This window comes from Bactrocera neohumeralis, unplaced genomic scaffold (assembly GCF_024586455.1).
Source record: "Bactrocera neohumeralis isolate Rockhampton unplaced genomic scaffold, APGP_CSIRO_Bneo_wtdbg2-racon-allhic-juicebox.fasta_v2 cluster11, whole genome shotgun sequence".
Lineage (NCBI taxonomy): Eukaryota > Metazoa > Arthropoda > Insecta > Diptera > Tephritidae > Bactrocera > Bactrocera neohumeralis.
Window position 1 is genome coordinate 16,695,097 of NW_026089624.1, and position 24,671 is coordinate 16,719,767.

At 39.9% G+C, this 24,671-nt stretch overlaps 1 protein-coding gene across 4 annotated transcripts in view; it reads left to right on the plus strand.

Annotated features, from left to right (window-relative positions):
• LOC126766089 (mediator of RNA polymerase II transcription subunit 26) overlaps positions 1–24,671 on the plus strand; it is a 39,422-nt gene that overhangs the window by 10,466 nt on the left and 4,285 nt on the right. For all 4 annotated transcript variants that reach the window (XM_050483838.1, XM_050483841.1, XM_050483839.1 and 1 more), the window contains one exon: positions 24,527–24,634. In XM_050483838.1, coding sequence (XP_050339795.1) covers positions 24,527–24,634 — 108 coding nt within the window. The remainder of the gene's footprint in view (positions 1–24,526; positions 24,635–24,671) is intronic.

Consider the following 24,671-nt stretch of genomic DNA (forward strand, 5'->3'; position numbering starts at 1 on the left):
AGTAATATTTTATTGGAGACGGCTCCAACCATTTAGTCTGGATGCTAAAAGTTCGGACTGCGATTTTGAAAGGCTTAGATCTCGAACTAAGTCATTATTTATTTATTTATTTAGTAAAGTCTAGGAACATTGATTCTTACAGACTAATGAAAAATTAGGATACATATTAGAATTCTAAAATAATTAAATTACTATAACATGAGTAGATAACTAAAAAACAGAATTGAGGGTATTAATGAAGGATAGAGTAGGGTGGGTTGATACCGGACGTTTTTCGATTCGGGATTTCTAATAGTGCGGAAAAGTTGCCTTAGTACTTCCTGATTCCAATGCAACTTTTTGTTTTGAAATCGGATTGCATCTTCAACCCCAACTCCGGCCTTGAAATTTCGCAAATTCGCCTAAAATCGTGAAATTGTCTACCTAGCGCCTGAAATACGCATCTCATGGCAAAATGTATAAAACAAAAGTTATTTGTCACGTCATTTGCTACCGAAATGGTATATGTGATCATGGCCGTAGGACGAATCGTTCCCGAGATACGAGCGAAAATGCGGCGCACCACAGCGCAAGGTGAAAATCGGCTTGCGGCCACAGTTTAGTTACAATACGCAGTACATTTGGCAACACTCTCCGTACGATAACAAGGCCAATGAAATATTCGCTCTTAATTCGTTAAGTCTATGAAAATTAATTCTTACAGACTCATGGAGAATTAAATAACAGTTATATAAATAGATAACTTAAATTAAAAAACAGAATTGAGGGTATTAATGAAGGATGCCCTAGAGTGAGAAAAATCAAGAAGAACTTTCTCGGAAATCGAGTTAAACTTCCGCATAGCCCTCTTGAGGGGAGCATATTCAGCAAAATTAGTACTTTCCTTTTTGTAATAAAAGGGGGAAATGGATCTGAGACAACGCTGGGGAGTATTGAAGTTAAGTTTCCCTACCTAATAAATAGGGACAGTCAATACCACCGTTAATTACATTGAAGACAAATGAAAGGGAGAGAACGGACCTTCGATTTTTAAGGTGATTTAAGATGTAAAAGCAATAAACGCGATGTATACGATGGTGTTGGGTCAACAAACTCTATGGAGCGGAGAGCATATTTAAGAAAGATCTTTTGAACACGCTCGATCCTGTTAATTGACGATATGCAATATGGTCTCCAAATAAACACTGCATACTCCAAAATGGACCGCACAAAACATGTGTACAGTAATTTTAACGTGCAGGGGTCGGAAAAATTTGTAGAATTTCGACGGACAAAGCCGAGTCCAGAAAAAGATTTTAAAGTGATATAGTTGATGTGATTTCTAAAAGAAAATCTGCTGTCAAAGATTACCCCAAATATCTTTGATTTCAGTAACGCATTTAAGGACGCAATTAGAAAAACTGTAGCTAGAAGATAAGATGTTGCGTCCCTTACCATAAGAGATCTGTGAGCATTTATCTAGATTCAGAAAAAGCTTCGATTCGGCACCAATTATGAAAAGTATCAATATCACATTGAAGTTTGAGTACATCTTGTGTGTTATTGATTAATGCAAAAATTTTTAAGTCATCTGCATATAACAAAAAGTTGGCGAAAGAAAAGCAACAGGAAATGTCATTGATAAACAGCACAAAGAGAAGTGGACACAAGACGCTTCCTTGTGGGACTCCCGAAGACGCAATGAATGGATCAGATGACACTCCATCGACACTGACAACGCATCGTCTGTTTTGCAGATATGATTTAATCCACTTCAAGAAGACCGAGTGAAACCCTAGAGATGATAATTTTTTAATTAGAATATTGTGTGATAATTTATCAAAGGCTTTAGAGAAATCTGTGTAGACACAATCTACCTGAAATCCAGGGGAGAATGCAAACATACAATAATCGCTAAAAACTGCTAAGTTTGACACAGTGGAGCGCCCAGAGACAAATCCATGCTGATTGACATTAATTATTGATTTTACTGCAAAAAATTATTTATTTTTAACAGAACACTCAAAAATTTTCGAAATAGTAGAAAGTTTAGAAATAGGATTGTAATTGGAGACATCAGCCTTTCTACCACCTTTATGAATAGGGGTAATGCATGTCAATTTACAGTCAGAAATAAAATCACCGGTGGCGAGAGACTTATTGAAGAGAGAAGAGCATGAGAGGATATACTAAGGCGTTACAATTCTTAATAAGTACGGCGGAAGCCCGTCCAAATCCAATTTGGAAGAAGACTTAATATCACAAATAGCCTTGGCAATATCGTACTGTGAAAGACACAGTGAGCCAAAATTTATAGATGGGAAGTTATTAGCTGAAAAAGTGGAACTAGTACCAGGATCATCTTGAACATAGTTCGATTTGAAAAATTCACCGAACAAATTGGAGATTTCGACCGGAGTGCATGCCGACGTATCACCCCAGCGTAAAGCAGAGGGAATGGCCGAACACGCTCTTTTAGATTTTACAAAGTTCCAAAATAACTTAGGGTTCGACTTAATTGTAGACTCCTTATTATTAATAAACCTTTTGTAGAGGAACTTATCCAATTCATTAAACAGTTTTGTGTAGTGCTGATATTGAACAAAGAAAACATGAGATTTAGTTGAAGAGAATTTTCTGTAGTATTTACTTCTAAGATTTTTTAAACGTTTGAGGTCATTAGTGTACCAAGGCAACTTATATGGCTGTATGTGCTTGAGCGGGATATTATAATGACGAAATTCCTGAATTGATTTCTTAAAAATGGAGAAACTATTAGCTGAATCTAGTCCCGAAAGTAAATTATCCCATTTAATGTCAGAGAGCAGATTATTGAGTCGTTTAAAATCACAAAATGTAAAATTAAAACCAAGCCCATCAATAGGTTTAACAGGAGCGAAAAGATAAGTATCCACCTCAAACGCTAGCGGAGAATGATGGATGGTGGCTGGAGTAATTGAAGAGAATCCATCAAGAAACCTAAATTTTAAATTATCACTGAGAAAGACTAAGTCAAGAAATCGATCGAGACTATTTGAATATGAGTTGATTTGAATCAGATTGAGACCAAGCAAGCTATCAATGAGAAATAACTCCTGAGAAGACGAAAAATAGGAAGGAATAAGAGCAGGACTATAGGAACAACCAGACCATACGATATTGCTTTAATTAAAGTCATCCAGAACACAAATATTATTCTCTTTCACCTTGTTTAATACCAGCGTGCAACTCAAGCGGACTATTAGGAGGGATGTATGAGACTGCAATGAACAGAGCGTCATTTCTCAAATACATAGTTGGTCCAGAATAGAATCTTCATTCTCAAGCATAATTGAGCGAGGATGATATTTGCGATGAACTGCTAAGAGAACTCCACCCCTCTTAGACATCCAGTTTTTTCGTGATCTCTGTCCTTGCGGAAGACATAATAGAGATTTGAGTCAAAATATTCACTATCAAAGCAACTGGAATTCAGCCAAGTTCAAGCCAGTTTTTTCGTGATCTCTGTCCTTGCGGAAGACATAATAGAGATTTGAGTCAAAATATTCACTATCAAAGCAACTGGAATTCAGCCAAGTCTCAACAATAACGATAATATCGAAATCCAAATGTGAAGAAAAGTTGCGAATAATATTTGATTTACACCTAATACCCGATAATTTTGGTAGTACACCTTAAGACAGGAGCCAGTTGAAGAAGGTGCAGAAAACGCATGAAAAAAGTCGTGACTAACAGGTGCATCCACTAATCTGCAGCCCTGTTTTCCCCTCCCTTTGGAAAAACTTAAAGGGACGCAACTTAATGCCAGAAGGCCACACTGAAGAGGAGAAAACGGCATTAAAAAAAGATGGGGACACACCTAACTTAAAGTTTATCCTCTTAAGATTATTAATATTTTATAATCTTAATTAATTTATAACATAAAAGTTGCTCTCTATCAACATTAGCATGTTTAACGACAAAAGATATAATATCTTCTTCAGTGACTGAGTTTTTAAAAGCAGACAAATTAATCCATTTCTTGGGTATGACGACATCGAGATCACAATTGGCATTAACACCAACAACAGTTGAAGCAGCTGGGGATTTTTTGTTCCTAGTACTCACTTTTAACTTCACATTTCCATTAGCAGTAATTGAAGTAGAATAGTTTAGATTAAAAGAATCATCAACAGCAACTGATTGAGCAGCATTGACAGCGACAGAGGGACGATCTGGTTTAGCAGCAACTGTTGGATTGTTATTGGCTTTCGAGTGAGTGTTGATGTTCCTACCAACAGCGTTTGCATATCTATTGGCATTATTATTATCAGCAGTAGTAGAGTGAGTGGAGGAAGCAGCAGACGGAGTAGCCGAGAGTGCTTTCGAATTAGCGGGAGCGAGATAATTCATACTCACATTATCGATGGGAGCAGAAACAACAACGTTAGGTGACGGAGCATTTGTACCCACATTAGTCGTAGAAGTAAAGATAGAGTTAGCAGTAGTTGAAGCTGCAGAGAGTGCCTTCGGTGTAGCGGGAGCTAGATACTTCCCACACACATCAACAGCAACAGCAGCGATTGTAGAGTCACTTGTACCAACAGCAGTCGCAGCAGTGAGAGAGGGGTTGACAGCAGAGATAGCATTCGAAGCTGGTGCAGAGCCATGCCTGGTGCCATTATCGGACAATTTCTTATGCACAGTGCAGATCTCTGATTTGAGTTCGTTAAGCTTAGCGATTAACGAATTACGATCATAATTGCTGTATTAACACGAGCGCCTTCGCTTGTTCACTTCTCAGTGAACTTACTTCCAATACAAAAGAATTAAGCACTACATTTTCTTTATTATGATTGTTATGCTCCAACAAAGGTTCAGTTACTTCACTGTTCGATTGTTCAGCATTTTGTTGTTGCGAACTTAAAATATGAGTGCACTCAGCATTGCGCACTGATGGCGACGCAGGCGGCGAACGAATGGAATTTCTCCGAACTACCGCGCACACTTTACAGTAAAAAGCATTTTTAGATTTGAGCAAGAAATCCACATCAGCCTGTGATAAATTCACACACAAGTGAAAGATTTGATTACATTTATGGCAACTAATCTTGTGCTGAGCACGGTCAACTCTATGCGCGCAAACACACGGCATTAATAAAGATAAAATAATAGAACGCGGAGCAGAAAAAAATACGTCTGTACACGGCGACGACTGATTTGATTGCACCCTGTGAAACTAAATGCGGCACTGTTGAACATCCTCGTAAATCAAATAAAGGATCGGTTGTCATTTCCTTTACGGTTTCTGTAACATCTCTTGTTGAGCTATTCTATTCTAGTTTTTCATCGAGACTGGTGCTTTTGGAATCGGAAGCTGATGGTAAATTACAGTACTTAACCGTATGTTTAGGCAAAAATAGCAGTCTGTAACATTATATTTTGGTTCTCTCCAAACCATTGGCACTGCAAAGGGCATTTTACGATTTGAACCTTTTAACCAAGCTGTTAACAATGTTACACAAGTTTTACAACAGATATGAGGAGCCCATGCTTTGTCTTGCTCCCCAACTTCAACACCAAAATACAGAGCGTAAGCTTTTAGTACAAGCGGAGTAAAAGTGCGTTTTTGCGATTTGAAAGTTAGTTCTCCGCACAGATAAAAACTGTTTTCACTATTTACGCACTGCCTAGGAATTGTACCTAAAAATCTTAAACACAGTAATTTCAAAAACGTAAAAGAAACTCAAAAACGTTTTGCTATCCAAACATAGAACACGTAGCCGATTCGGACACCGTTAGTCTACTGATAAATTTTGTAAAATAAAATGATCGTAAAATACGCTGTTTACTTCAAACGAGCAGGCAGAACCGGATAAATCCCTGATCGTATGGAAATATGATATGATGCAATATAATGAAATTTTATGTATTGTAAAATCTAAAGCCGCAGGTTACAGAATATCTGTGGGTGATAGAAAAATTATGTTTTCAGATTTGACTTTAGGGTATCAAACTGCATTAAAAACAACTAAAAAATTTCATGTCCGTAATTATGTGTCTACCATTGTAATCGAATAACGCGAAGAGTATCTGTAGGATTTACTTAAAAATGCGTGTGTCTTGCAATATGTTGCTATAGAGTATAACAATTTTGTTCACCTAACGGTTGTAGGTATCACCTAAAACTAATCGACATAGAACCCCCTATCTATCTCGATTATAGTTAAGTATGTTTATGTCATGAATCGAACTAATGATTCGTCTTGTAGGCTAAGATCAACGCTAATATCTTTTAAATGAAAGAACAAGTTGTACCTCGTTCTTTATTGAATATGAGCTTAAGATTAAAGTAAATGTTACAAAGAAATTTTATCTGAAAATATTGTTTAAATGCTATGTGCTATCTGTCTAATGCAAGTATAAGTGGGTTAAGGTGAAGTCGTAAGTACGTCACTTTCCCTCCCTTAAGGGGGAGATACCTTTAGAATTTTCAAAAAATTAAAAAAAAAAAATTTCGTTCTAATCAATTGAAAAGCTATTCAAAAATGTAGTCCCGAAGTTTCAGTGGTTTTCTCCGAATATTTTTGAAGAAATAGGCCCTAGAACTATTGCACTTCATGCTGCGGTCTATACAACCGGATAACTTTGAGGCTTGTTTCCTTGAAAATAACTTTTTTTCGTCCGGCTGTCAAAATTGCAAGCAAATTATTCAAACGATTTGCTTGAACTAAAGCGTATTTTATTGACAATTTTATACTCAAGTGCGTGATAGAGCGCTTTTCCGAAAAAAATTGCATTTTGAAAGTTTGAAAACTGCACTTTTTACAAAATCCTGGCCTACGTTCCGATTTTTCGAAATTCTCAAAACCCCTCTACTATGCACTTGATAAAAGCTTCCAGATTAAAAAAAAACATACCTTTTTCGTCTCCGATAAGAAGCCTAACCAGGAAGTTGACGGCCGCAAAAAAATGTCAATAAACTAGATCATTGATATTTCCGCCATTTTGTTTTTTTTACATAAAATAATTTTTACTTTGTAGTTCAATAATACCTCTTTATATAATATCTATGCAAAAAAATCGGATGTGATCTGTTTTTATTCTTCCATAATAAAATTGGAAAAAATTACATTTTTTGACGGTACTAAAGGTATAGCTTATTAAATACCTTATTAGTATTGAATAATGTTTACCTTATAATGTTTTCAATTGCGATTCTGCGTTGTTTTACTCTCATCATTTTATTTCCTTATATTTAATTTTTTTTAGAATTGAATAATTTTAATTGAGTAATCCCGTGTTAAGATTAAGTATAAAGTTTAAGTATAGTGTCGCAAAATTATATTCTTGACACGGGCATTGAAAATACGGTTCTTGTTAAATTTGGACATATTTAATTTTTTCTTTCTTAAACTGGTTTTTTTTCTTCAATAGTGGGTGGACTGAGCTTGTTTATTTTATATTCTTGATTGCTTTAAATGGTTTTTCCAATTTTCCTTTCTGGAGTGGATCTTTTCCGTATCTAGTGAATTCCTTATAATTATTCATTTCGGCTATTTACCATTCCTTATTTTTTTGAATATCTAATATTGGCTATCTAGCATAAAGAAATATGTTAGCCGATGTTTTTCCAGTGATGTCATGCCTAGTTTTGTGGTTGTATATGCGAACAATTGTTTCTATTTTACTTAATTCAACATCTTCATTTTTAAATTAAATTATTAATCCCCCTTGGCCCCAATACACTTGTGCCAACGTTTTTTTTTTTTCAACCTTTTAAAAAGTTGTTAAAGTCCATTTCCGGAATAGCCTTCAATGGGCGTAGCTATTCACAGGCGAATACGGTGGTTGCGGTTATTTCACTCATCGTAAAAATAGCTGGTGCACTTTACGTACTTCAATAAAATAAGTGTATACTAAATATTAATACAATTCCCACGACAGCCGGTTCTACGCACCGGAATTGACTAGGATTTTATCCGACCAAGGGCTGTTTTTTCGGCGATCTAACACCGTTTGGACCGGTGAGTACTAATTTGTGTTTGTCGTCATTGGAGCAATGCCTTGCAGCAGGGTTGCTCCGTATCCTCCTGACTCGTGCTGGCATCGAGTCCTACCCGGGCCCGGAGGAATTTTTCTGCTGCGTGTGCGCAAAACGGCTCCATCCATCCCATCCTGATCTGGCCTTAAGACTCATAGGGAGTGGACCACGCGTTACGCGGCCCCATGTTGCTTGCGCAATACTGCGACACAAGTCTCCACGGCTGTGCAATCTGCACATAGTTCGCGCGCCGCGCCGCCACTCAATCCGAGTGGCCAACAGAGGACCTCCACGGTCCCTAGGAGCTCAATCAGGCAGCATAGCTACCCTCTTCCACCTCCACCACGATCTTTGGCGTTACTGCCTGTCAAATGATCGTAGGGGGATGGAGCTGGCGGAACAGATTGACGATTCGACATTCTGCACAATGAATGACGAAGCCCCCACCAGAGTTAGGGGCACCTGTAATAGCTCGCCGGATATTACCATTGAGAGCGGTGGTCTGATAAACAGCATAACCTGGCGACCTATGCTAACTCACGCATCAGATCATCTGCCCATAATAATCTCGATCGAGAAGCCTCCTGATTTTGTTTTTGTGGACAACCGCACCTTCATTAACTTTAACAAAGCTAATTGGGTCGGCTTCACAGAATTTACCGAGAGCACCTTCAACGCTCTACCTATTCCTACGGACGTTTGCTTTGGCGAACGTCAATTCCGCAAGGTGATCGCAGCAGCTACCGCTCGTTTCGTCCCGGCTGGAAGAATAGCGGAAATCCGCCCCAATTTCCCAGCCGAAACAGCTGTTTTAGCTAACGAGCGCGACACCTTACGCCATGCCGATCCCGGGGATCCACGAATAAGGGATCTCAATTTGGAGATTCGGCGTATGGTAAACCATCATAAGCGGACCAAATGGATAGAGCACCTCAAGTCCTGCAACCTCTCCACCGGTGTGAGTAAGCTTTGGGCTTCTGTGAAAGCTTTGTCTAACCCGAAGAGACATGACGACCGTGTTGAAGTTCAACTCAATGGTCATGCCTCTTCGGACCCGAAGAAGTGCGCGAGCTATTTTAGCCGGCAGTTCACACTGCACCCTCCGGTAGACAAAGCTAAACGATGTGTTAACCGACGGCTGCGCAAAATGCCAAACGAAGGCGCGCCACTTACTTTTACCGATGAGGAGGTTCAGGGTGTCATCAACAAGGCGAAATCCTTCAAATCCATTGGCCCTGATGGAATCAACATGCTAATACTAAAGCCTCTAGGCTCGACGTTAGTAAAATATCTCACCAAGGTCCTCAACTTGTCGCTGACCACTCTTCAAATACCCGATGTGTGGAAAGTCGAAAGAGTGGTCCCACTACTGAAACCTGGGAAACCCGCCAACAAAGGGGAATCTTATCGGCCTATAACTATCCTCTCCCCAGTAGTGAAGACACTTGAGGCCTTGTTACTTCCGACCTTCACTCACCACCGGAGCCTAGCCAGCCACCAGCATGGTTTCCGAAAAGTGCACAGCACCACTACAGCACTTAGCGTCATAAACGCTCAGATAGTTCGTGGTCTCAACCAGAAACCACCCTGCGAAAGAACGATCTTCGTAGCGTTGGACTTGTCAAAAGCTTTTGACACGCTCAACCACACAACGCTACCGCAGGACATCGAAAAAACTACGCTCCCTCCAGGGCTAAAGAGGTGGACCATGAACTATCTGAACGGTCGTCAGTCATCCATACTATTTCGAGGCGAAACATCTAAATTGAGAAGAATTAAACAGGGGGTTCCGCAGGGTGGTGTCCTCTCCCCGCTCCTGTTTAACTTTTACGTCTCGAAACTCCCACAACCACCAGAGGGGGTTTCCATAACCTCGTACGCTGATGACTGCACGATATTGGCGTCGGGCAATGGAATCGATGGCATGTGTTCGAAGGTAAACAGCTACCTCTCCGACCTTTCTCGTTTCCTCACTGCACGGAACCTCACACTTTCCCCCACCAAATCCACAGCGAACATTTTTACGAACTGGACAAAGGAGTATAGACTTGAACTTAATATTGCAGTCAACGGCGTCAAAATTCCTTCCGACTGTCAATAATCCTAAGATTTTAGGTGTAACTTTCGACAGTCTAGCATAGATTCTCTCTCCCCCATACGACCGCGATTATCGCCAAGGTACAGAGCCGCAACAAAATCCTCAAGTCGCTAGCCGGCAGCGCATGGGGAAAAGACAAAGAAACGTTGTTGGCAACATACAAGGCAATCGGCCGGCCGGTCCTTAATTACGCAGCACCCATATGGTCGTCTGGATGCAGTGGCACGCAGATGAGGAAACTTTAGACCTGCCAGAACACTGCACTCCGGACCACGACGGGATGCCTTCTGATGTCTCCCATTGAACACCTCCACAGCGAGACGCTTATGCTCCCAGTTAAGGAACATAATTAACTCCTCTCCAGGCAGTTCCTGCTGGGATGCTTTCGTAGAAATCACCCCTGCAGCCATATGCTTGGAGCGGAACCGCCTCCCAAGAGCATCAAAAGGTCTTTCCTCGACTACGTCGACGACGTCGTACAATACGCCGATCGGACTTCGGACGCAACTAACTTTCGACAGGTACTGACCGCCATTCACAGTGAAGCCATCAACACCTTCACCGACTCCCTTCCCGTAAATAGCGTTCTTGGAGTCAAATCTCCACCCATACTCGTAGCAGACGAAGAGCTCCAGCTGCCGCGAGAAGCGTGAGTGACCCTAGCGCAACTTCGTTCTGGATATTTTAGCAGGTTAAACTCCTACTTATCCAGAATAGACCTTGACATACCAAATGTATGTCCTGCGTGCAACGAGTCTCCGCATGATACTGACCACCTCTTTGCATGCCCTACGAACCCTATTCATCTAACACCCTTGTCCCTCTGGTCCGATCCCGTCGAAACAGCTCGTTTCTTGGGCCTCCCGCTAGATAACGTCGACGACAACACAAATGACCCTTACCATCCTAACGGGGATTAGCAACTCCGTTAAAACAACAACAACTAAACATTAATAATTATTTTAATATAATATTTGGTACAGATGTCACTGACAGTCATACAAACGCGAAATTTAAATTAAAAAGTCTTACTATTATTTGCTCACAGTAGTACATTAATGAAACTCAGGGAGCAATTTATTTGTCAATAGTATGTTGTATTGACGAAACTAGATAAAATCGGGTCGAGCAATATCTCCCATATACCAAATATAACATTTTCAATCTTATTATTTACACCTAGCAAAATAAAGAAGAGCCGGACTCAGTTTATTTTGGTGTTTAGAATGAAAAGTGTCCGCTGAAACTTCTAATAATCTCCTTAATTTATTTTTAAAGTATTTTACACTTTATATAAATAGTACGAGTAGTTGCGTGACATTTCACAAATATATGTGTAAAATCATCAAAATGTACAGAGTCGACTCACGGTCGTCTCTTTAGTTAATACATCTTTTCTTTCCGGAAAACATCTTTTTCTCTGGTTCGCTAGTTTTACGAATTTCTTCAAAAAAACATCGCACTGAGTTTTCGTCAAAAGGATTTTGGGGAATAAAAAGTACCTTTTGAAATGGATTTTCAAAAAAGCACTCGCTGCGGTTTTTTTTGTTTCGCTTGGACTGATATACAGTCAAAATATGTCAGATGCCGTAGTAAAATTAACTGGGCGTCTAATTTTGGACTGCATTACCAGCAAATCACTTTCTTTGCCGCCAATATAGCCTATAACAATTTCCGTCGTACCCTTGTCAAAATATTGAATACCTAAAAAAAATTAAATGCGAAAAGGTTAAAAATAAATCAATTTTACATAAATTTCGTAAATATTATGAAACAAAGTCAATATATATTTTAATTTTTATTGGTAATTATGCTTTTTGACTGTGATATAGAAAGTTTATTATTTGTTATCAACATATTTATTTTCATTCAACCGTAAATACATCTCTGAATAAAGAAATGTAATAGATTTTTGTGACTGTCACTTACAGAATTGCAAAATCGTCTCAATTCACAAAAATTGTCTCTAATTTAAAATCTCAATTTTAGAGACTTGTGACTGTATCACAGTACAGAATCGCTCGGTAAATTTAGCTTCATCGGTTGAGTTTATATAATATCTCATACTTTGTTTCATTGCTATAAGGACTTTATATTTCGGAGAATACCGCGCAAAAATATACTTAACGATAAAGAGAAAGGAGCTGTAGACGCTTTGAATGGTGAGGGTTTGACCAATTACGCCATTGCTCGGATCGGTAACAATGATGTATAATTACCAGAGAACTTACTCTGGTCGAAAAAAAATATTTACACGCGACAGGAAAGAGAAATTTGTTGACAGCAAATAAAACGACGTTAAAACGGAAAGAGAAAAGAGAACAAAAACCAAATCGCAGAACCGGAAGTTTACGCAAGAGGATAGGCCCATGTTATGTAAACGCTTATTCAGCTTGCAGTGGCCGGTGTAAAATGTAACCAGCAGCGTGAGTTTGTCCCTAGGGAAGTTTTTTATTTAAGCCTGCTGTGGCTCTACCCCCTATTAGCGACTTGGCATGTCGCATGCTATGCATTTGTTGCCAATGCCGTTTTCTTTCCATATTGGTGGAAGCTGTGACCAGGCACACAGATGAGGTGCACCTAGTTACGTTCCGGTAGGCTATTCAACCGTTCTCTGCACTGTACTTGCACTTGATATCGTAGGAGGAGATCGCTCTTAGTGCCGCTTGACTATCGCTAAGTATGGTTATCCGCTTGTTGCGATAGTTGCGTTGAAGGTTTATTTCTATGCACCGACTTATGACAAAGACTTCTGCCTGGAAAATGCTCGGAAACCTTACCCTAGGTATGGAGAGGTTAGTGCGTGTACCTGCGATCCCTGCACTGATTCCCTCCGATGTTTTCAAGCCGTCAGTGTACCACTTGATCGTATTATTCCTCAGCAGCAGCTCGAGAGTGGAATCGATCCACTCATCCTTGCTGCGAAGGGTAACCTTGAACTCCTTCGTGAAGTTAACCTTTTTGGTAATGCTGTCCCTCGGGAGGAGGGCTAATGGTATATTGCCACTTATTTCTTTCATCCTTTGGGATGAGATTTCCATTCCTTTGTCACACCCCTCTGCCGTTATTGCAGAAATGTGTGCTTGGCTACTTGACCGGTCACTAAATGAAGCGGTGTGAGTTCAAGCGTGACTTCAAGTGCTGCCGTCGGACAAGTACGCATTGCACCCGACATACAGACACAAGCTAGTCGTTGCAGTTTCGATAGTTGGAGCCCTACCGAAGTCTGCGAAGCTTTTGAGGCACAATCATGGTGTACAACCACCTAACAATCTTTGGCTTGCAGCCCCAAAATTTTCCTGCAGCCGATTGCACAGCTTTAGTGCTTCTGCCGCCTTAACCAAGGTCAGGTCAACATGCTGCTTCTACCGCAAAGTGGAATCCAGCGTGAGACCAAGATATTTGATCTCGTTGGTCGTCTCTCTGCCCCCAAGTGTAAAGTTCCTGAGACCGGGTAGGGACCTACGTCTCGTGAACGGGACGATGGTAGCCTTGGAGGGGTTGATGTTCAACTCACAGAGTGTTCTCAAATTTGCCTCTGGCTATAATCTCGTCCGCGTACCCTTGGCAGCGGATCCCATAGTCGGTTAGCAGACACGACAAGACTCCATAGCAGGGGGGATGGCACGCCCTCCTGTAGGCAGCCCCTTGTTGTGCCAAGACGAATCCTTGTATCTCCTAGTGTGGTTTCAGCAATTCTGGTGCGCAAATCGGCATATATCCATCTGCGCTCCAGTGCTGCCACATTCCTTTTCTCCAGTGCCCTGGTTACACTCCTGTGAGACGTGTTGTCAAAAGCACCTTCGATGTCTAGGAAGTCGCAAATCATCACTTCCCCTCTCTCCAGCGAATCTCTATCTCAGAGGTTAACTGGTAGAGAGCAGTATTGGTTGGTCTGCCTGCTCTGTATGCATGCAGGGGTGCACTTTTCAGCGCCTTCCACCTTATTTCATGATCTACGATCTTTTCCATAGTTTTTAGTAGGAAAGAAGTTAGACTTATTGTCCAGTGAATGGTCCTTCCTTCCTATTTTGGGTATGAAGATCCCCTTCGCGGTCCTCCCTAATTTAGGGATGTACGCCATTGCGAGGCTATTCCTCATCAGCCGAATAAGGTATGACAGTAGATCATGCTCTGGAAAGATTCCATGTGGGGCAGCCTGTGTCTCCTGCAGTACCTTACCAGTCTATCCTGGAAAAGGCTTTAGTCTGCAACCCTTTTTCTCGATATGCTGCTAACTACGCGGCAGGCCGAGATGCTGAGGCCCAGGTTCTGATTTGTCATATTGTGCATGATCAGTATGTTCCCCGCCCTTCTTTCGCAGAGGATGAGACCCTTCCAGATTTCCAACTTGGGAGCGGACTCCCGTAGCCAGTTGGCGGACGGGTCGTCCTTGCAGTCCACCTGCAACATGCCTGCTTTAAATTCATCCCAAGGAAGGACGCTGCGTATTCACTGCCTCTGAATACCTCTTCCATGAGGAGATCCTGGAGCACAAGCTTCTCCGACTTCGTCGGGTAGTTAAGAGGCAGTGCAGCCATGCAGATGTCTTTCACAGCATCCGCATATCTGCACCGTCTCTCCTCCATCCGGGGGGATCCGGTGCGGAGGGTTGGCCTCCGACTGTCCTCGTGCTGTTGCCCTTCAGCCTTTTAAAGCTGAAGGGCTCCTGCGGTTTGTGCATGGGTGGCCGAAGGCGCTGCCCTTCCGCAACCTCGCCTTTGCGGTCGGGGTTGCGTTAACAGGGCAGCGGCTACGAGCCCCGCTGAACTTCCGCTTAGCTCCTTGACCCCCCTTACCTGCAGCTGCGCTGATTCCGTTATCTCGTTGCCCTTGTTGTGTTTGTAGTAATTTTTGGGATTTTACTGTCGCACATATTTTCTTACGACTCTTGGCTCAACGGGGTGAGATGTCGGGTATACTTTACTTAAGGGGAACTCAAGGTCCGCCACGCCAGAGCCTCTTGACCCGTTAAGGCCGCAGTTACTTCCCAATGCGGCCCAGTGTTCGGAAGGCTCCGTTCGAATACAGCCAAATTAACCTCCTGGCTGCAAATCATCCAATGGGCACGGGAGTCGCGTAACACCCTAAATTAAGAGGTGGTAGCTCTTGGTCGCTTGGTGAGAAGCCAAGCAGCATCGCTCATGAAGGTTGGGAGATGCCGAAAATGCATTGCAGTTAAGCCCCTGCACCACGACAAGGTGCATACCACGGGTGGGAGCGGTATGCGAGCATTGCTAATTAAAATTTTCATGTGCTTCAGCTCTTGGTGGGATTGTATGGTGGGAAATTGCAATGACTGTTAGGAAAAAATTATATAAGTTATACTTGTATCTAAAAACGATTTTATTTAATAAGAAAACAGCACATTGTAAAACTTCACAATATCGTATTGTTGCTCTTATTTTGTTCACACCAATGTATATATATGTGATAAAACTGTCGTTGTTCATGCTTGTGTACGGTTGATTTTTTCATATCGGGCGCACATATACGTACTCGCTGCATAACTTCTCGTTACTTGGTGTACGCGCAATTTAACCTAGCTTTTACATTCTGAGCTTCTATTCGTTACACTTTCCACGTGTTTTTTTTTATACTTTTCATTATAAAGTTAAACCCACAATTTAATCGGGTAAGAACGTAAATTCTTTCGCAATGCCCCCTGGGGCCAACAGGCTGGGGGATAATAGGTTTGCTCTATTATCCCCGAATCCAAAAAACAAGAGGAAAAAGCCAGAAAATTCAACGCTGGAATTCTTCCCGGAATTAACTATTACTAAAAAGGATGATCCCAAGTACCTCGTAATCAAATTACAGGACGCCAGAAAAGCTATTGCATCCACTTCTTGCTTTGCAGTATACTTATAAAGGAATTCAGGCCATAAGCAAAGACATTAACAAAATCACATCGCTTCGTGACGGCAGCCTACTTCGTTTGGTCAAGTACCAAAAAATCGATGACAAATTTTTACTTATCTCTTCACAACTCTCTGAACTCACTAAAGGGTACAATTTACGCTCCATTTATCTGTCAGCTTCCCGATGACGAAATAATTGATGGTCTAAAAGATCAAGGTGTATCCGATGTTTATAAATTTACCAAGATAAACAATGGTGATCGTGTACCTACTGGTGCTTTATTATTAACTTTTGACAAATATACTTTACCTAGACGTATTGAAGTTGCCTGGTGTACCCTCGATATCTGTCCCTACTATCCTAACCCCATGCGCTGCAAGAATTGCCAGTTGCTGGGTCATACTGCTAAACGTTGTAATAAGACCCCATCTTGTCCTATCTGCAACCTACCCCCAAATCATACCTCTCCCACTGAGTGCTCTAGAGTCAAATGTGTAAACTACGCTGGTGAACACCCTTCTTCCTTTAACGCCTGTAAAAAATATATCCAGTCTAAAGAGATACTTAAAATTAAAACTATCCACAAGTGTTCGATGCGTGAAGCCATCAACTTCTACAAATCTCTAATGCCTTCTACTCCCTCACGATCCTCTTATGCTAATGTAACAGCTTCCAACAACAATACTATCTCAAAAAAATACATCAACATCGAAAAGACTTCAAACACTAATGATTCTAATGACAACATTGAAGCTACAACCTCAAACAATAATTCTTCACCCCCTACCAACATACACCCAATCCACAATGATTGCCCCGAAACCCCTTCTCCCTCCGTTTCTTCCCTATACAATTCTCCTTCCCCATCCTTCTCACCCCTTTCCATAACTACTTCTCCTACCACTATAACCCGTTCCACAACTTCACCTGTACCCTCCTGCCATCCACATTCACATACCCAAGTCTCCATAGATACATAATTCTAGATATTAAATTCCAATTAAAACTTACGTTTTTCATACATATATACTTTAATTTTTTCTTTCTATGTTAACTTTTCTTCAATGGAATATTAACGGATACATTAATAACTGCTTTGAACTTGAAATTTTAATTAAAAAATATAACCCCTCTGTAATATTATTAAACGAAACACATATTGCAAACAATATATCAGCTCATACTCCAAAAGCCTATGCTGGTCACTTTTATAACCTTCCTTCCGTCACATCAAGCAAACAAGGTATTGCAATCCTGATTAAGAGAAGTATACCGCATAATATTCTCCCAATATCTCCTTCGAATATCTCTTCCGTTGCCATCGAAATTTCCTCCCCCCAAAAAATCACCTCACCAAACTTTTACTTCAGCAGACTTCTTTAACCTTTTCTGCCTCGACTCCTTTTTTACTGGTTGGTGTCTTCAATGCCTGGTGCCCTCTTTGGAGTTCTTCTTCAACTAACTCCAGGGCCGCATTATTGAGGATGCAGTCCTCTGTTCGGACTGTGTTGTCCATAATGATGGTTCCCCTACCCATTTCTCCACTCATTCTACCTTCACCCACATAGATCTTACAATTTGTTCCACTTCCCTCTCTCCCAAAGTTGTTTGGCATTGTATAGATTATTTGCATGGTAGCGATCATTTTCTTATCATAGCCAAAATCTCCTCCCATAATTCCAATTTCTTCAAACCCAGAATATTTTTTAACACTGATTCAGCTGATTGGCCCAAATTTCAAGAATTTTGTTTACGTTACTCAGACACCCCTCCCTTCTATTATTAACCAGGAAACTTCTAGGATTCAAGGAAGATTATATGATCTGCTGCCAATCAATCTATATCACAAACCTCTCCGAAACCTCGTAATCATAACCCTCCTTGGTAGGATAGTGAGCTATCTTCTCTTAGACTGCATAAGCAACAAACATGGCTTCATTTCAAACAAAATCGTTCGTCATTAAACCTTGTTGCTTATAAAAAAGCTAATGCCATTTTCAGAAGAAAAGCGAAGCAAGCAAAAGTTAAATCTTTCCAGACATTTACCAGCAACATTAATTCCTCTTCTGACCCTAAAATGATTTGGTCAAATATAAGAAGACTACCTCGCAATATTTCTTTCTCTCCTAATCTCTCACTCAACTCCTCTCAAGGCAACATACTATATCCACACGATATAGCTTTAGAATTCGCCAAATTTTTCTCGTCAAACTCTTCTGATTATAATTTCTCCTCTGAATACTCATCTAATAAGCACTCTTTACTTGCCTATAATTACGTTTCATCCGCTTTATCCCCTTCAGCCGAATATCTCGACTCAGATATATCTTTAATAGAACTCAATATAGCTCTTTCTGCGGTTAAAGGTAAAACGCCTGGGTTAGATAAAGTTTCCTATCCCATCATCGAACATATTCCTTCTCATCTCCTCAAGCGACTTATCAACCTTACAACAATATTTATAGAACTGCCACCATACCCCAAATCTGGAAAACCAGTGCTATCATTCCTATTCTAAAACCTGACAAACCTCCTTGCGAAGTTACCAGCTATCGTCCTATTTCCCTTCTACCCTGTCTAGGAAACTTTTCGAAAAAATTGTTGCTACTAGACTCTCTTGGTTTCTCCATTTCAATAAACTCATTCTTTCAAATCAGGTTGCATTCAAAAAAGGACAAAGCACTATGGACGCTCTTTCACACCTTGACCACTTCATATGTGACGCTTTATCAAAAAAAAGTCATGTTTCACTTCTTTCGCTTGATTTTGAAAAAGCGTCTGATCGCGTGGGCATTCATGTAGTTTTAAGACAATTAATCAAATGGAAGGTTGGCTCCCGTATATATAGTTCTGTTAAACCCTTTCTCTCTAAACGTAAAATCAAAGTTCTTATTTCTGGCACGGATAACGGCACTCCTCAGGAATCACCGCTATCAGTTATTCTGTTCACCATAGATTTTGATGAAATCATCTCTATCCTTTCTTCCTTCCCTAATATTCAGCATCAATTATATGCTGACGATCTCCTTCTATTTTCAAAATCTTCTGACCTTAGTTCTATATCCTCTACCTTTGAAGAAATCCTTTCTAAACTATCCCTATGGTCCCTTTCCGCAGGCGCTTCAATATCGTACTTAAATCCAGTTTACTCCACATTTGTAAAAAACATAATTGTCATTTTCCACCGATTTCATTCAACAATGTAAATATTTCATGTTCTCCTACACTTAAGTTTCTTGGATTAATTCTAGATAGTAAATATGCATTCAAACAACATTGTCAATATATTAGAAATATAATTACTAAAAACTCAAATATTGTTAAGTACCTAGCATGCAAGCGTTCGCTCATTGGCCCATCTTTGCTAATTAATGTTGTCAAGGCACTCAGACTCTCCGTCATCAATTACGCTCTTGAAATATATGGGCATCATTCAAAAAATCACCTAAAATTGTTGGCTGCACCGTATCACTCCGCTGTTAGAAGATCGCTTCGAGCATTCCCCACGTCACCAATCAAAAATATATTAGCAGAGTCGGGTCTTCCCTCTCTGATAGACAATATGGAAGACACCACATACAAATTATACCCCAAGATCATCCTCGGTTCTAACCATGTGCTTCAAGATGCTTTTTCTTCATCATCATCACGTATCCGACCTCCAAAAATTGAGTCAGCTATATATAAATGCACCTTTTTCGCCAAAACAAACAGCTTGCCATTAAAACCTGCTAAACTTCCTAAACGTCGTCATCCACAATGGTTGATTCCAAAAAACACGTTTGTAGATAAACTAGTTCGTTTGCCTAAATCCACCACACTTAATGCGATTTATGTATCAGAATTTTATGAAATTGCGAATACTCTGAAACATGACAGTTGAAGATTTATATTCACGGACGGTTAAAAAAAATCCAAACCTCTTTTGCGATCGTTAGCGAGAAAGGAAAGCCAATTTCTTATGGACTGCTTTTCCCCTTTTGTTCTATATTCATGGCTGACGCTACTGCGATTTTCCATGCTGTTCTACATGCCTCAAAAAGCCCGGGAAAATATGTAATATGCACCGACCGCTTATCATGTTTCTAAGCCATTCAAAATTGCAACAACCACACTAACATCATCATTTCAATTAGAGAATATCTTATTATATATGAAAATAAAATTAAGATAATGTGGGTTCCTAGCCACACTGGGTTAACCGGAAATAATTTCGCTGATGTTTTGGCAAAGAATGCATCCAACACGCCCACAATTATACATTCAGTTTCTTTATGAATCTGATATATTCATACACCAAAATAGGCTCTCTAAATTGACACTTGATTGGGTCTCATATAACCACCATTATTCAATAGTTAACACAGCCAGAATCAAACCGCTATACCCATCAACTGTTGCAACTAATTTTATAACACCATACATTCGCCTACGGATTAGACATACTATACTGACGCATGCTCACCTCCTCGGAAGAAACAGTACCAACTGCTGTCCGTTTTGTAACTCAACAACAACTGTGCATCATATATTAGAATTTTGTCCATCACTGAAAGATAAGAGAGATAGCCACTTCAACACAGACCCGATTTCCCTCCTTTCCAACGCTGCGGAAGAAAATATAAAAACCATCTATCGTTTTCTTAAAGAATGTGATCTATTGAGGAGAATTTAAGTTAACACATTTATTCAACGGACAGCTGATAGCCTCTGAAGCTAGCGCTGGATGTTTTAGGTTGTACATATGTCATTTACATTGTATAAGCTTTTATAAATAAAAAAAAAAAAAAATATATATCTACATGTATAAAAAATAATACTTGTGACCATAATATATATTTTCTTTAAACATATTGCAGTTCCATTTAATGAAAATGCTTATATAAATATATGATTTGTGACATTTTTCAGTTTGGTTATTTTACCGAAATATTCAAAGAATTGAGGTTTTTTTCTATAATTGTTTTATTAAATTTTTAAGGTCTAAGTTGTCTCTGAAAATGTATTAAAATAGTATTACACACTTTAGAAAGGAAATAGATATTTAAAAAAAATAAAAAAATCATCAAGTAAAAATATATTTGCGCGGTATGGCATTATTAATTGAGAGTGGCTAAGCACACAAATAGAATTCAAACGCTAATAGGTGTGTGCTGAGCACGCATTTGTGCAAATGTGTTTTGGTTCATAAACTGAAATTTTAACTACTAAATTTTATAATTTAAATGTGCAGAAATGTTATCAGTGCGTGAAAATAGTGTCCAAAATTTAAAAAGAAAAATTAATTCATATAATGTGGAATGGGAAGAAAAGCATTTATGTCAGGAAAGCTCTGGCAGCATACAATGTCTGCTATGTAAAAAACATGTTCAGATGAATAAATACAATATTCAAAGGCATTATGAAGCGCAACACGAAGAATATGATCTATATATACATAGGTGAATCCCGTACCGATTATTTTATGAGCTTATGACAACATTAAAGCAGAGGTTTGTAAGATATTAAGTTGTTCTAAATATAGTATTATTTGGAATATTGTACTTTTAGGAGTGTTCTGTTGATAGTAACGGTGCAATCCATGTTAGCTATGCGATTGCACTTAAAATGGTTTTAGGCAACGACTCATTTTTCTATGGAGATCTCATTAGAGAATGCATTTTGGAAGCATCTGGAACTTTAACCAAAGAACATATTCCGAAATATTTATTATACTTTTTATTATTTGTTGTACATTTTATAAATTTATGGTAGTTATGAAGAAACTTAAAATTGTTAGGCACTTTTAGAATTGTTACCCACAGTCCAACTACCCATATATACACGCGCTCTCATTTGTAAATAAGGAGTGGGGAAAATACGTTGCTCCCAATTCCCTCTTCATGTTTGCCCCCTGTGCGTGCCCGAACGGTGCAAAATGCCACTTAGGGCTAATATGCCCACCTCTGCTGTAACTGAATAACGTAGGTTTGTAATTTTTATTTAACTTAAACACTGACTGAATAAAATAAGTTTTTGATTTACATTTTTTGTTTCTAAATAAAATATTATTATTAAATTTTTATCTTTCAATTTAAATACTATGGCAGAAAATAGAAAAAAGAACAAACACATGCGAGAGCTGTGGAAAAAATTTTAATTAGCTCTGCTTTCATACCGCTCCCAATTTTTTGCTACCGCTACGCCAGAGCAGACTACAGCACTTCATTGACTAATTCTACAGCTATAGTTTTTTGCGTAACAAAACTCCGAGCAGAGTGGAGCACATACTTTTACATTGTTCTGCTATGGCTCTGCTACGGCTCCCGTCAAAGTGAGAGCGGTAGCAATAACAAAATGAAATGCTACGGGAGTAGCGTAGCTTTTCAAACGTTTTCTTAGGTATTTTTTTTCGATGAAATAAAGTTGAACCGTTATGCTCCAGACGGAACTGTGAAATACAAAAGTAATTAATATTGTTCCTAACTTCTATGCTAGTCTCTGTTGTATCCTGTATTATTGTTTCAGCAAGATGTCCAGGTTATCCGATGTGAATCTGCGCAACTTCTAAGTTTAGAACTGGTTAACCTAAAATCAGGTCTGGTCCTCATCTTCGCCGTCCTACGCGTTGTCATCCAGGTTTTTCCCTTCTGAAGCTCCTGCTCTTCTTTGTACGCCCAGCTCCTCCCAAGGGACTCATACCACTCATGTCTCAGCAGTGGCAGCCTGCTTGGCCGTACTGGCGCCGGAGTTAGTAAATTCCACATCCGCCAGCATTATTTCACTAGTTCCGCTATCAAAAGACCACTTATGACCACTGAGCTGAACCTGGAGTTCAGGCGCATACCCTCCTTCCGGATAAGTTTGTATGGCTCATAGGACGGGACCCTTCCAGCCTACCAGCTTGGGAGTGATCTTCCTTAAAATACACCCCATCGAAGGATACTGGGTACCCTTACTTTATATACCTTTTCTGTAAGCATATATATTGAAAAGCAGTAAGCTCCTCCGACCCTAAAGTCTCCGAAGGGTAGTTGAAAAGTATGCCTTTTAGAGCATTACACGAAAGGAATTCGTTGTGGAAAGTTAGCTTCCAGCCATCTGTGTATAATTGTCCTTTTGGCTTTTGGAGTTCCTGTGGCGTTATCTGCCCGTTTTGCGGTTTGAGTGGTCGGAAGCCCTGCCTTTTCGCTTGCACGACTAACGGTCAGGGTTGCGCTAACCGCACATCAGCTCCTGGGAAGGCACTGTTGCCTCTGACCCTGTTGTGCGCAAACTCTTCAAGAGTTTTTCCCTTCTGGAGGTGCTCAGGTAACACTTTAGGCTAGCACCGTTCATATATTCGCACCGCTCTACAGGCCCGTTACGTTTGTCTCGAATCCGAGCAGCTGAACCTTGGGAGTTTTGGTGGTGTTCGCTTCAACAGTAGCGGCCGCATTGGATGTCGCCTGGTGAGCGTCGCTGCATTGGTGCCTGTCGTCGTTATCGTCCCCGGCATGCACCTCAAACAACGGACGCTCCTCCGGTGATAGTACTTCCTTTTCTGCACCGGTGCTATATCGTCCTTTGTCGTTTGCCGTGGTTGTTGTCTTGTCGTAGTTGGTGATATTCAAGCTGTCATGTTATGTTTGTTCAGTATTGTTTGGAATTTCGCCTGAACAACGTTTACAAATTCTTCAACTTTATTATGAAAATTCACGGTCTGTAAAGATAAGATAATCTTCAAAAAATAAAAACCAAAAAATGTTCTTTCGAATAGAAAATAAACATTCCCCATTAAATTTTAAGTTTCTGTGTGTTTTCTTTAAAAAAAGTAAGCAACCTCGAAGTGGATCTTCCTTTAATTTTAATGTATAAAATTGATTTGGCTGTGCAAAAAGGCTATACAGCTACTTTTACTTTTCAACACGGCTCGGTGTTGGCAAGCCACAGTAAGAACACAACCGTATTTATCGCCTGGCAGCAAATAATGTAATGGGTAGTCGCATAACGCGCTGGATTAGGCGGTAGGAGCTTTTCTTTGCCGAAAGCACGAGGCTTCTGACAATCTGCATGAGCAGGGCCATGCAGCACCACTTAACGGTTGGTAAGTGCCGATTATGCCTTCCTACGTAAACACTTGCACCACGACAAGGTGTCTGCCAATCGCAGAAAGCACTACAGCTAACCTTTTAAAGGGTTTTCGCTACAATTCACGTTTTCAAATTCAGACCTTCATAATATCAAAATTACTGCATCGATCCTTTTGCAATTTGGAACACGAAAGAAAGTAGTCGATACTTTCGCAAAATAAAAAAAAAACAAAAATAACCATTGAGATAATAAACCTGATCAAAAGTATTTTCTACGAATAAAGCAGTATTTTGTCATTTCGGATGATTCAAGTTGTCAGAGGCGGCGGAATTCTACTTTTTGTTTTTAGACATGTCCGAATAATGTCTGCCATTTGCGTACTTTTTAATTCTTTCTCGTGTAAATTGTATTCAACATTACCCGAATTCAATACTTTATGTACCATGTTAAAGACATTTAAATTCACAAAACATGCTTGCTTTTGCACAAGTTAACATCTCATTATATTGTAGAACCCTCCTTACAATCACCGCATACTTTTGATGCCTGCTCCACCAATGCCACCATGTCCACAATGGCTACACGTTCTACACCAGAAAACATGACTAATATACATGCAGGTGAGTTCAAGAATGAGTAATTCCTATTCCATAATAC